We start from the raw sequence: 14,869 nt of genomic DNA, 5'->3' as shown, positions 1-14,869 counted from the left end.
GACACACGCATCTTTCAAAACACTGGCCTGTTTAGGAAGCTGCAAGTAGGGATTTTCTTCCCAGACCATAAGATCACTTCAGGAGAAGTCGAAATGCCTAATGTGGTCCTGGGAGACCCCACCTACACCTTAATGCTGTGGCTTATGAAGCCATACACGAGTACCTTGACAGCAGCAAGGAGTGGTTCAACAACAGGCTGAGCAAGTGCAGAATGACTGTTGAGTGTGCTTTTGGCCATTTAAAGGCCCGCTGATGCTGCCTCTATGAGAAGCTGGACCTGGCCGATGACAATATTCCTATGCTTATAACCATGTGCTGTACGCTCCATAATATTTGTGAAGGGAAGGGTGAAAGCTTCACTCAGGGCTGGACCGCTGAGGCTCAGTGCCTGGAGACTGAATTTGAACAGCCAGAGACCAGGGCTATTAGAGGGGCGCAGCGCTGAGCCATAAGGATCAGGGATGCCTTCAGGTAGCAATTTGAAGCTGAAAGCCACTATTATTTGTTGCTATGCTAGGGAGTGCAGTGCTTGTAATGCTAGGAGGTGTCTGTAATTGGTGCAGATGATGCAATATGAAGGTTTAAGATAACTGTCTGTTGCTTTGCAGGGCTCTGTTTGCTTTCAATTAATAGAATAAAGATTGCTTTCAACCAACACAATTATTTTATTAAAAACAACAACTGAAGGAGAGAGACAAACAAAAAAACACATCAGCACTGAGGGGGTTCGGGGAAGGGAAGGTCCCAGGAGGAGGTGGGGTCCTGGGACTGTTAAAGATTTGTGTATGTCCAGGGATCATACCCAACCTTCTCCTTCAGAGGGCAGCAGCTACTGTACTTCAAGAGGGCTAAACTGCAGAGGGATGCGTGTTGAGTGCAGTGGGTAGTGGGAGTCCACAGTGTTGTACTGTGACGGGGGAGAAGTGGAATGCCGTGGGTACAGACTAGAGCCAGGAGGTTGGCGTGTCTGGGGGGGCACATGGAAAAGAGTTTTGTGACAGCGGCTGCAGGGGAGGGCAGGCACGGAGCTGCTCAGTTTGCAGTGCTTCTATTGCCTGGAGCATGTCTACTTGGCGCTCCATAACGTTTAAGAGCTGCTCTGTGGCTTCATTCTGGTGCATCGCATTCTCCTTTCAGTTCATTTTCTCGCTCTCCCTCCACTCCTTCAATTCCTGTTTCTTGGCAGCAGAGTGCACATAAACTCATGGAGAAAGTCCTCTTTAGTTCTTCATGGCCGCTTTCTAATTCTGTGCAGACGTTCAGCCGCTGATAACAAAGAGGGAGGCTGGGCTCCAAAGGTCATCTCTCCACAAAACACAACGTTTTACAGAGCAGTATTGTTTGCAACACAGAACACTGATTCAGTGATTTAAAACACAGCCACTATTCACATACCTGTCACTAACTGGCTGACCCCAGGCAAGCACACATGAGCCACAAGCGGGCACTGTAGCGGGGGCCTGATAATCATTCCTGTCCCCACATTTTCCACAGGCTGTGATCATTATGGAAGATATCTTGCTGCTGAGGGTGAGCAGGGAATCAAGGGAGGTTCTTCTCCAAGACTGCGGCTTCTGCCCTGGCCCTTATGTGGATCGCCTGTGTTGAGCAATGGTCCCCACACCCTGTGATGGCACAGTGGCATAGGAAAGTTACCATTAATGGAGCAAGAAACAAAGCATGCAGTGTCTGACAAAGAACCTGCAGGAGTGGATTGCCCAGTATCTCCATGAGAGTTTCCTGGAAATCTCTGAGGGAGATTCCCATGAAGTAAGGGAGTCAATCCGCAGCCTGTTCCACCACTCAGACTAGGCATGTGATGGTACGTGCATCATACAGACACAAGACTGCTTTCTGCAACCCTCCTGCCCCAACAACTCATTTCAGCAATTCCCAAAATCAAATCCACTTACCAGGGGCCTCCTCTCCTGTTTGTGTTTCACCAAAATCCAACTACTGTGACTGGCTAGCCTCCTCCAGAGTAGAAGAGACTCCTGGCTGCATGCATCTCTGACCTTCGATCTGTCCTCTGCCTCTGGGTCCCCCGTCCCCTCCACATCCTCGTCCAAGATTTCTTCCTCATGACTCAGTCCACTCTTGACTGACATGCGAGCCACCAAAGTATCTACAAAAAAAGAAAAGGAGTACTTGTGGCACCTTAGAAACTAACAAATTTATTTGAGCATAAGCTTTCGTGAACTACAGCTCACTTCATTGGATGCGTTCAGTGGAAAATACAGTGAGGAGATTTATATACATAGAGAACATGAAACAATGGGTGTTACCATACACACTGTAACAAGAGAGTGATCACTTAAGGTGAGCTATTACCAGCAGGAGAGCGGGGGGAATCACTTTTGTAGTGATAATCAAGGTGCGCCATTTCCAGCAGTTGACAAGAACTTCTGAGGAACAGTAGGTGGTGGAGGGGGGGAATAAACATGGGGAAATAGTTTTACTTTGTGTAATGACCCATCCACTTCCAGTCTCTATTCAAGCCTAAGTTAATTATATCCAGTTTGCAAATTAATTCCAATTCAGCAGTCTCTCGTTGGACTCTGTTTTGGAAGTATTTTGTTGAAGAATTGCCACTTTTAGGTCTGTAATCAAGTGACCAAAGAGATTGAAGTGTTCTCCGACTGGTTTTTGAATGTTATAACTCTTGACATCAGATTTGTGTCCATTTATTCTTTTACGTAGAGACTGTCCAGTTTGACCAATGTACATGGCAGAGGGGCATTGCTGGCACATGATGGCATATATCACATTGGTAGATGTGCAGGTGAAGGAGCCTCCGATAGTGTGGCTGATGTGATTAGGCCCTATGATGGTGTCCCCTGAATAGTTATGTGGACATAGTTGGCAAAGGGCTTTGTTGCAAGGATAGGTTCCTTGGTTCTGTTGTGTGGTGTGTGGTTGCTGGTGAGTATTTGCTTCAGGCTGGGGGGCTGTCTGTAAGCAAGGACTGGCCTGTCTCCCAAGATCTGTGAGAGTGATGGATCGTCCTTCAGGATAGGTTGTAGATCCTTGATGATGCGTTGGAGAGGTTTGAGTTGGGGGCTGAATGTGATGGCTAGTGATGTTCTGTTATTTTCTTTGTTGGGCCTGTCCTGTAGTAGGTGACTTCTGGGTACTCTTCTGACTCTGTCTGAAACCTGAAGCAAATACTCACCAGCAACCACACACCACACAACAGAACCACTAACCCAGGAACCTATGGCAGCATGTACCCCTCAGGAGTTACAGCGCAGAAAGCTGCTTTACTGCACAGAAACTTGCCTGTGTAGACAAGGCCTTTGAAGCAGCAACACCAATCTGCTGTGTTTTCACTATTACTATAATAGACTAAGCCCTCCAGTTCCCTTCCACCCAAACCCCATGACTGGAGAGATGTTAACAGGCTACTTCACCTTGAATGGGCTCTTGAAATATATGTTAACTACTTATGCTAAACAATTTCTTCCACCTTACATTTAGCTGTGACACTTGAGTACCTTTCCCAGATCTAAAGAAGAACTCTATGGGCTTGTCTACACTGGTAAGTTTTGTCGCCAAAAGGCAGTTTTTGGCGACAAAACAGCAGGAGCCTACACACTACAATGGGACTTTTGTCATGAAAAATGCCCAATTTGACAAAAAACTTCCACCGCTACAAGAAACTTTTGTCTTTTCCTCTCTCTTTATTGTGGACAAAGAGCCAGTATAGACACTGCTGATTGTTTTGTCGACAGAACTGGCTTCCGCCAGTATTCCACAATGCCTGCCCTGATTGCTCTGCTGAGTGTTTTGATCTCTGCTGCCCTGCAGGCATGCGCCTCACCCCTTCAAAGCTGCGGGAAGTAGCTGTGTGCTGCTCCCTTTGGGGAACAAAGAGCAAATCATTGGAACGCTCCTGTTCTGCCCTGCACTAGGAACACAGCAGCAGACAGACTGCTGCTGCAGGGGAGGGGGACAGACTGCCGTTTGCCCTTCCTCAACACCGAGAGCTTACAGAGCCACTCATAAAAAGAAAAGGAGTACTTGTGGCACCTTAGAGACTAACAAATTTATTAGAGCATAAGCTTTCGTGAGCTACAGCTCACTTCATCGGATGCATTTGGTGGAAAAAACTTTCCACCAAATGCATCCGATGAAGTGACTTGTAGCTCATGAAAGCTTATGCTCTAATAAATTTGTTAGTCTCTAAGGTGCCACAAGTACTCCTTTTCTTTTTGCGAATACAGACTAACATGGATGCTACTCTAGAGCCACTCATGATGCTGCTCTCGGCAACTGAAGGGGCTGTGGGAGAACTCGGAGAGAATCCCAAGATGCGCAGCAATCAGCTCTTCCCTCCCACAACACTGCACTGTGGGATACATACCCATGGTGCATTGCTCACCCTGTCGATGATGGTGTCCCCAGTGTGGACATGAGCTGTCCACGGAGGGAGCAAGTGTAACCATCCTTTGGCGATTTTTGTTTTGTCAACTTTTGGGTGTCGATATAAGTTTTGTCAACAAAACTTGGCAGTGTAGACAAGCCCTTAGTAATCTTGAAAGCTTGTCTCTCTCACCAACAGAAGTTGGTCCAATAAAAGTTATTACCTCATCCACCTTGTCTCTCTAATATTTATTACTACTAACTTAGAAAATGATTAGTTTGATTCTGATTTGCGTAGTGTCTCAGCGTAGTGTATTTGTTTCATAATAATTTAAATCAGTAGCTTTAGCATTTAGGGACCCAATCCACAAACACTTATAACTGAGCACAGTACTTATGAGTAGTCCCTTACTGTGTGTAGTATTATTGACTCTTCACAGTAACAAGTATGAAGCTCAGTGCAGCAAGTGTTTGAAGAATTAAGCCTTATGCCCTTGTTCCTATCACAGGAATAAATTAATAAGTAGTAAATATGTTTAAACTATTTTTTAAAATCTATTTTTATTATTATTATTTATTATTATTATTCCACTATTTTCATTTGTTGCCTCACACATCTTGACTTACTGAGTTTTGAGGATTTCCCCATATTCCAGACTTTAGCTTCTGCCTGAGATCTACATCTCCCTTTGAAGTCTGGCAACACAAAACAGTCCATCCTTCAAAAGACTAAACTTTCTCCCTCTGCATGGTTCTCACCCTAGGGATCTACAATTACTTGAAACCCAGTCTCTCAACTGGCAGCACCTAGGAATCATTCTCAGGCTTTGTCTTTGCTGCCAAAAAGGGTATGTTTTTACCATGGAATAATTAGGGTGTCTTAGCTGTCCCAGTGCATAGTCCTTGTGGAAGTAAAGAACTGCAGTTTTACTGTGAGATGAACTGGGCAAGGTCAGCCCTGGGTGAGGGTATACTGTAGACCTCACCTAGCTATCTCACACTAAAACTGCAGTGCTTTGTCTCCACAAGGATTTTACAGCATAGTAGTTAATGCCTATTAATTACCCTACTGTAAAATCCCACTACTATCTTTTATGCAGTGAAGGCATAACCTAAGCTGCAGCTACAGTCAAGGGAGGCCTGAGGAACAAAATTTCTATAGTATATCTGAACTTTCCTAGAGTTCATAGGCACTTGCATTAAGGGATTTGGTTCTAGCCCATCTGTACCTAAAATATATGAACAAAAAATTATATTCAACTCAAGCTAATAATTAAAATATGTGATAGGTTAACCAAAAATCAACCACATCTTTGAAACAATACAGTAATGAAATAGCATAGCATAATTACTTTACTTTATTGTTTAGTTTGGGGTGGGGGGTATTATTTCTTCTTGCTCCCTCACTTTACATGTGCAGAAGCTGTCTTGTGTGCTAGGTTGTTAGATGGGCAATTGCACCGAAATATAAAAGTGTTTAGGAGATTTGTGTGAGTGTAATTTAGAAACTCAGTTTAAAAACCCATTTGAAAATTTGTCTTTAGTGGACTGGAGTTCACAAGTGCATGCAACTGTGTATGTCTAGATCATGCTTTTATCACCCAGTCTTGCACTGGGGAAGACAGAGAGCTGAGCTATTGTGCCCCAAGAGGTGCTCAAGGAAACATTGTGCCTCAGGGAAGCACAGTCCTTCCCCAAAAGCCTTAGAGTGCACAGTGGGTGTGGAAGTTTCACCATCCATGTATGTTCCTTCCTGTCTCCTTCCTTCCCTCTGTGGGACACTGTTCACCTCTGGGAATGCACCAAAGGAATATTCACCTCCCTGAAAGAAGGGGCCCCAATTATGACTGGCTTGCTTTGCAGGACGCTTGAGGGTGGGAGGCAATTGTGCACTCCACTGTATCTGGAAATTAAACTGAGTTATTTAAAAAATGAAATCTTAACCACCATAAACAATCATTTAGTGGTGAGAGACACACAGTACATTCCAAGGGGTTGTAGGGACAACCCCTTACAGGTACTCATCTGATTTTAGTCAAGCTATAAAGGGAACTATAAAGAGAATTGTAATGAGTCTCTGTTCTCTTACCTAGGAACAATGATGACAGATACAGTTTGGTACTAGATTATAAAGCCAGAGCACTTTACTGCATTTCCAACAGCATCCACAGTATGAACACCTGTGTGCATGTGTGTGTGCAGTAGTTTGAAAATAATTTTTTCATTCTCTTCAGCGAAGTGTGCGCTCTAACAATTGTGGTACCTCCAAGTGAAAGCATGGTTTTTAAGGGAATGCATCTTAGGTTCCCTCTGGGCTGTTCCGTTTCCCCCTCACTCCCATCATGGCTCACTGTATGTGCACACTTGTTACTTACTAAAAAACAGATTGTGCCTTGAAGGCACTGACCCACAATCCGTCCCAGAGCTCTGGGGAGTGCATACTGCACTACTCCTTAGGATACAGCATGCTCTCCCTCTGCATCCATCCCATCCAGGCTTCAGTGGCAGGACTGGCAGATGCATCTTAGTGGTGGGAGGTGGGCATGTGCCTTCCCCACTCACTTTGGGGTGGCATTTGCCTCACCAGGGAGTCAGAAGGAAGCAATATTTTGCTCAGGAGGTCACACCCACATCCACTGACTTCATTAGAGCTATACCAGTTTGTACCAGCAGAGGATCTGGCCCACAAAGTGCAAGGGCTACAGTTATGCCTGGCTCTCTTGCATGGGAAGGTAGGGGAAGGAAGGCTTCCTGCTCCCTCTCCCAAGTGCACCTGCCCAGAGCCAAGCACGGTCTGTCCCTACATACTGTACTAGTAAGCAGATGTGACAATGCAGTATAGACAGGAGAAGTCATGCAAAGGATTCAAAGTTGGAGAATGAGGCAAATATTCTGTGTCACATATAGGACGGAAAAAATAAAATTATATGTAGAGAGAGGAAAATATATTTTCAGATTAAGAAGTGATTGAATATTTAGGTTGTAGAAGGGCCTGAAACAAAAGCAAAACCTTCCAATTCTGGGTAAATCTGAATCTACATGCAGTTCTGAATCTTGCAGTTAGCTGCTAATTCTATAGTTAGCCAAAGCAAAGAACAGATACTGGAGATTTTAGGATCTGGATCTATAGCTCCTGCTCATCTCTAATTTAGAGCCAGTAAATAAATGGCTTTGACTGGAGTAGGTGAGGTATGTCTGCAAATAAATCACTGGTTTAAGCAATTCCTTGGAGACAGAACTTTGCAGATATTTACAGATGTTGCTAGTATTTTTGATGTACGTCAGTAAACCACAAATCAGAGGACATGAAAGAATATCACATGAACTGCATCATATCAAATGTACAAGTACAATGAGCCATGATGGGGGTGAGAGGGAAGAGCCTGGGGGAGCTTAATAGAAAGAGCATCAAATCATATATGGCAATTCTGCCTCAGCAAAATGAAGAGTGAGGATGTGATAGAGGATAAGATTACTGGCTAGCAGTATTTGAAGGCTGTAAACATCAAAAAAGGAGATTAATTGTTTAGAGTGATCCAATAGATATAGCTAGGGGATGAAATTTTAAAAAAAGAAAATTTACGGCGAATGTCAGGGAAAGCTTTCTTATCATGAGATCTAATAGATTGTGAAACAGTCTCTTCAGGAAAATGGTGGAAGCCCCATCATGTGACTCAATTAGAACTGGACTGAACAGAGCACTAAAAAACAAAAAATATCATAAAGAACAATTTTACATTGGCAGGGAGTTAGATGTCTGACCAGCTCTAACATCTATGATCAGTAGTTGGGCAGAAAAGAAAGGAACAGCATTATAAGCCAAAAATAACCCTTTTCTCTCTTTCAGCACAAATTGAAGTGATACCATGCAAAATTTGTGGAGATAAGTCCTCTGGAATACACTATGGAGTCATCACATGTGAAGGCTGCAAGGTATGAGACTTTATACAGCACTGTCATTGGCATCTGCATTAGCCTCAGGCATCTGTGTACTTAACAACACACTCTGACACCCTTTCAAACAAGGTGTGTCAAAGGTTGTAATGCCTGCTGCTGATACACAGGTGTTCCATGTCTAATTTTACTAGTTGTCTTCCTTATTCAACTGTCAGATGATATTTAGAAATAGCTCCTTGTTTGAGGCTTTGAATTATTAATATGTGATGCAGCATAAATGGTGATACAGATGCTGGTTACAGTATGTTAGAACTGCTCCACCCCGAATGAACCTGGGGACTAGTTTTGTGCTCTTGTTTCATTTACGGTATGTGTGAAATGTCAAAGTTAATTTAAGTGTCATAATGCACAGTTTTAAGAGATATGGTGCTGATTTTGGCCCCTACTCTGGGGCCTCTATGCTCTCAAGGGGACATAAAGAAGTTGCAGTTGCCCAGAGAGAAATTCCCCCAGGGCATTGTCCCTCCTTGTAGGCCTGGCATACCCCGGGGATGGAAGGGAGCAGGTTGAGGTACAAGGGAGAATGCCCACAGTGTTCCAGTGATTTGGAGCTGCAGCACCAGCCATTGGCACCTGTTGGAATGCTGCCATATATTAAAGCAGTGCCTGTGGCTAACTTATGTAAGGGGCTATTTTGGCTCTCACAGCAGCCAAGAATTTTGCAAAGGCAAATCTTGGTGTTTGCAGTTCTGACTACCTGCTTGAAGGTGCAAAGATGCAAAGGCTCTGATTAGCACCTGCAGGTCATTTGGTAGATGTAATGGTGCATTTGTACATTTTGTGGGTGCACATACACATCTACGTGTATAGTGTGAAATATCTTGCTCCCCAGGTTTGTATTTAGCATTTTATAACATTGAAGGCATCTGAAAAATCTAAAACATTGGATTTACCACATCCCAAAAATAAAGAGTTTGATTTAATACCCGTAAATTGAGAAATGACATATTGTCAAAAATCAGACCTTGCCTTTTAGAAACTTTAACAATTGTAAATGAGCCATCCCCCCTGTGACACGGTTTTATTGTGATACTGCACTGAAAATAGGCCCAAAACAGGATTAATCTAATCGATCTGATACTTTAAAATTGGCACAAAAATAATAATAAAGAAAAATGCTTTTAAGCAGAAAAAGAGCTTCTTGTCTCTGTAACCAGTCTACACAAAGCAGTAAGGAATAGAGTCTCCTCTGGATGTGATTAGTGTTAATGGTAGCCCTTGTGTGTGCCTCAAGAGGAGACAATACCTCTTAGCTCTATGTGCATATTGAGATAAGAAGCTCCTCTACCACTTAACACAGTTGTAACCCTATTGTTTTTGTGCCAGTTTCAAAGTAGCAGATCAATTAGTCTAATCCTGTTTCATGAGACTGTCATGAAGAAAGATGTATGCAGTCTAGTTGTAGCTGTGCTGGTCCCAAGAGATTAGAGAGACAAGGTGGGTGAGGTAATATCTTTTACTGGACCAACTTCTGTTGGTGAGAGAGACAAACCTTTGAGCCATACAGAGCTCTTCTGCAGGTCTGGGAAAGGTACTCCCAGCATCACAGCAAAATGGAAGGTGGAACAGATTGTTTAACATAAGTAGTTAGTACATATTCTAAGGGACCATTCGAGGTAGAGTGTCCCGTTAACACCTCTGCAGGCATAGGACAAAAACAGGGGGGTAGAGAGTAACAGATTGTTGTAATAAGCCATAAATCCAGCGAATCTGTTCAATCCATGATTTTTAGTGTCTAGCAGAGAGATGAATTTAAGCACTCAGGCTCATCTTTTGAAAGTGTTATGCAGGTTTCCTTTGAGGATGAGGACTAAGAGGTCAGATATAGGCCATATCTCCACTACAGACCTATATCAGTATAGTATATAGTATAGCATAACCAATATAACTACATCGCTGAGGGGTGTGCAAAATCCTAACCCCTGCGCCCACCTGTAGACAGTGCTATGTTGATGGGAGAGCTACCACCTCTTGAGAAGGTGGATTAACTACACTGATGGGAGAAGCTCTCTCATCGGCATAGTAGCGTCTTCACTAAAGCCTTGTCAACACTGCCACTTTACAGTGCAGAAACTCTCTTTCTCAGGGGTATGAAAAAACACCAACCCACCCAAGCGATGCAAGTTTCAGTTCTGTAAAGTGGCAGTGTAGACAGTGCACCAGCACTGGGAGCTTCTCCCCTCATGGGAGTGGTTTTTTTACAGCACTGGGGAGCTCTCTCCAGTGCTGGTACCACGACTACACAGCCACGTTGATAGTGAAGACATTCCCTTAAGCACTACATTGGTACAGCTGCAGTGCTGTACATGAAGACAAGCCCATAGAGTGATTGTTTTGTAAACACCCACTTCTGGCATTTAAACAACCCCTCAGCCTTTCCAAGCTCATCATCAGAAGTACGCTCCCCACAGACCGGGACACAGCGACTCAAAACGGCACCAGAACCAGACAGAACAATGGATGCAAAACCTGCAGCCATATCTCCACTGCTACAATGATCAACACTCGCCACAACACATCTTTACTCATCGAGTGCACTAAATGCCCCAATAAAAACTATCTGGGTGAAACCAGATAGTCACTGCTCTCTCAAATGAACTCACATAGGAAAATGATAAAAGACAAAAACACCCTGTCACCTGTGGGTGAACATTTTTCACAAAGCGATCACTCTATATCTGATCTATCAGTCCTCATTGCACCTTGTTAAAGGGTGTAGCAAATAGCACTATTGTATCCTACAGCGTGCCTGGGTACCTTCAGAGCAATCTTTGCCCCATTGAAGCCAATGGGAATTTCCCCACCAACTTCATTGGGGCCTGGATTTCACCCCTTGTTTCTACCTCAGTGTCTCTGGAGCTCTCAAAAGTGTCTCATTCCACCTGTCTCTCCACCATTGTGGGAAGTGGTTAAAACTGCAGCCTAGTTCTTTAAGGTATGGGACATATTACTATCCCTGTTTTACAGACTGGGAAACTGAGCTAGAGAAAGGTTAAGTGACTTGCCCACCATCACGAAGTGATTTAATGTCAGAGTTAGGAAAAGAGCCAAGAAACTTGTTTTTAGCTCTTCTACTCTACCAATTAGGTCAGTGCAATTCTTCTACCCAAAAGAGCAATTGTTCTCCCCAATAAATGTAGCCATTCAAAAAAAGGATATAAAATATTATATATTCTAAGAAAACATTTAGCTCTGATGAGGGAAAGGAAAAAATAAATTATACCAAGTCAAAATTTGAATATGTCCCATAGTATTCTAATAAGAACAAAGAATGACAGTGTAAATTCCTGTCTGATAGAAAATAAGCCACTCAGTCTTCACTATCAAAAGCTTTGTAGCACTAAAATATGATACTCTACACTATGTAATAGTTACAATTTTAAAAAACTTAATTTTTATAACTGTTACATTTAAAAAAAAGATTGATCTGATCTGATTAATCCAGTCATTCAGTTCCCTATTTACACTGAATTGCTTAAATTTAAAACAGAAAACCCTTTTTATGACAAAAAGGAAATTTGTAATAAAGTACGGCAAATACATAAGAAATGTCTCATAATTAGTGCTAAATTGGCCTTAAATTAATCCCACAGCCATGGGTTCAATAAATTCTTTGTCAGTCAGGATCAGATAAGTGCTTTACAATTTTTCATTGGCACTTTCCCTAAAGGACAACTGCATTCCCAAAGATAAAAAACTCACATCTTAAATTAAATTTTAAATTGGTTGTGTTAGTGGTTATAACCTATGCAGGGTAGATGAAATGGGACTTTTAAACTTCACTTCATGGACTGGGAATGTCAGTATCTTTACTCAAACTCAATACTTGTTGTCCAGTGTAAGTGACACCTCTGGCCATCATTCAATGCACTAGGACTTGAGTGAAGCGTCAAATACTGTCTTTATTAAGTGAATCCAGTCACGTACAATCCAATTACATTGTTTCTTCACCATTATTTCTACAGACTCCACAGCTATTATTATTGCCATGATTTGTTGCTGTCATCCATAGTCCTGTACTGAAACAATACTGGACTAGCTGTTGAATGAAGCCAGCCCTATCTTTCTGATTCAGTTCAGGTTTAGTCTACAAACCATCCTAGCAACACTCAACCACCTCACTGCCACTGCTACCAGTGTCTAACCTTACTCTGTCTTCCTCCTACATATGCTAACTGCACATTTTACCTTCTATCTGCCTTCATGGCTTCCTGCAGTTGCTAGACTCCCCCTCCATCTCTTTCTCACTTTGTAAGTGTGCAGTTGCCTGTTTCTAAAGTTCTAGGTTCTCCAATGAACTTCTCTCCTTTGGTTCTCTCCCCCTTTCTGGGCTCTCTGCTCCTCCTGTGCTCTTTACCTTTTGTTGTTCTGTAGAAGAGAGAAGAACATCATGTGTAACTTTACGTCTCTCGTCTCCCCTTCCTGGCTCCATTCCTCTTGATATCTCTGGCATTTCTTGTCAGTTCTGCCCTAATGCTGCTTGATGATGCCATTCTCAATGGCTATGACTAAGTAAGGACATGCTCTCCGGTTCTAGTACTCTTGTCCCTAGTCACAAATCCAAACAACTGGCCAGAATAACACTCAAAAAAACCCTACTGAGACTGGGTAATTAAAAGTTTTAAGGTTTTTTAGCCAATTGCCTAGCTAAACTGAGCTTTTAAACTTTCTGAATTTACCTGATAATAATATATTTCTTTTACAGATGAAATGTCATGATTTTTTTCATGGAGGAGGATAGTATTGTTTAAATGTGTTGCTTTTTCCATTGCACTTTAGCTAATAAGGTCATTAAATCCTAGGGCTCTTGTAGATGCCTCAATTTGAATTATCTGTCACTTGTGGAGTATCTGGTCCCTCCAAATAAGTTCACGCTTCTCCAGGTTAACCTAGGGAATCACACATTACATTACATCAGAGGGGTAGCCATGTTAGTCTGGATCTGTAAAAGCGGCAAAGAGTCCTGTGTCACCTTATAGATTAACAGACGTATTAGAGCATAAGCTTTCGTGGGTGAATACTCACTTCGTCGGATGCATGTAGTGGAAATTTCCAGAGGCAGGTATAAAGATGCAAGCAAGAATCAGGCTAGGGATAACGAGGTTAGTTCAATCAGGGAGGATGAGGCCTTCTTCTAGCCGTTGAGGTGTGAACAGCAAGGGAGGAGAAACTGCTTTTGTAGTTGGCGAGCCATTCACAGTCTTTGTTTAATCCTGAACTGATGGTGTCAAATTTGCAAATGAACTGAAGCTCAGCAGTTTCTCTTTGAAGTCTGGTCCTGAAGTTTTTTTGCTGCAGGATGGCTACCTTTAAATCTGCTATTGTGTGTCCAGGAAGGTTGAAGTGTTCTCCTACAGGTTTTTGTCTATTGCCATTCCTAATATCTGATTTGTGTCCATTTATCCTTTTACGTAGGGACTGTCCAGTTTGGCCCATGTACATAGCAGTGGGGGCATTGCTGGCACATATTACATTGGTGGATGTGCAGGTGAATGAACTGGTGATGGTGTGGCTGATCTGGTTAGGTCCTGTGATGGTGCAGGGTCTGAGTAGAGAGTCCACATATCTGGACAGTCCTTCAGTGAGAGTGCCAATGCCCAAGATGATGGGGCGTCCAGGATTTCCGGGGTTGTGGATCTTGGGTAATAGATAGAATAACCCCAGTTGGGGCTCTAAGGGTATGTTGATTTGTTCCTGTGTTTGTGTAGGGAATGTCCTGAGTAGAGGGTGCAGTTTCTTAGTGTATTCCTCAATGGGATCTGAGGAAAGTGGCCTGTAGAATTTGGTATTGGAGAGTTGTCTGGCAGCCTCCCTTTGGTAATCAGACCCGTTCATGATGACAACAGCACCTCCTTTATCAGCCTCTTTGATTATAGTGTCAGGGTTGTTTCTGAGGCTGTGGATGGTGTTGCATTCTGCACAACTTAGGTTATGAGCAAGTGATGTTGTTTTTCCATACTTTCTGCCTGTGCACATCGGCGGAAGCATCCTGTGTATAGGTCCATCATCTCAGACATTGGCACTCTCACTGAAGAACTGTCAGGATATGTGGACTCTCTACTCAGACCCTACGCCACCAGCACTCCCACCTATCTCCGTGACACCACTGATTTCCTGAGAAAACTACAATGCATTGGTGATCTTCCAGAAAACACCATCCTAGCCACCATGGATGTAGAGAGTCTCTACACAAACATCCCACACACAGATGGAATACAAGCTGTCAGGAACATTATCCCTGATGATGTCACAGCACAACTGATTGCTGAGCTCTGTGACTTTATCCTCACACACAGTTATTTCAAATTTGGTGACAATATATACCTGCAGACCAGTGGCATCGCTATGAGCATCCGCATGGCCCCACAATATGCCAACATTTTTATGGCTGACCTGGAACAACGTTTCCTCAGCTCTCGTCCACTCACACTCCTTCTCTACCTATGCTACATTGATGACATCTTCATCATCTGGACCCACGGGAAGGAAACCCTGGAAGAATTCCACCACGATTTCAATAGCTTCCATCCCATCATCATCCTCAGCCTG

The 14,869-nt window shown here is 43.1% G+C and overlaps 1 protein-coding gene across 1 annotated transcript in view; it reads left to right on the top strand.

Annotated features, from left to right (window-relative positions):
- RORB (RAR related orphan receptor B) overlaps positions 1 to 14,869 on the top strand; it is a 218,322-nt gene that overhangs the window by 133,902 nt on the left and 69,551 nt on the right. The window contains exon 2 of the mRNA XM_038403352.2: positions 8,211 to 8,296. Coding sequence (XP_038259280.1) covers positions 8,211 to 8,296 — 86 coding nt within the window. The remainder of the gene's footprint in view (positions 1 to 8,210; positions 8,297 to 14,869) is intronic.

This window comes from Dermochelys coriacea, chromosome 5, assembly GCF_009764565.3.
Source record: "Dermochelys coriacea isolate rDerCor1 chromosome 5, rDerCor1.pri.v4, whole genome shotgun sequence".
In the NCBI taxonomy this organism is placed as follows: Eukaryota; Metazoa; Chordata; order Testudines; family Dermochelyidae; genus Dermochelys; species Dermochelys coriacea.
This window is presented reverse-complemented; position numbering and strand designations above follow the sequence as displayed.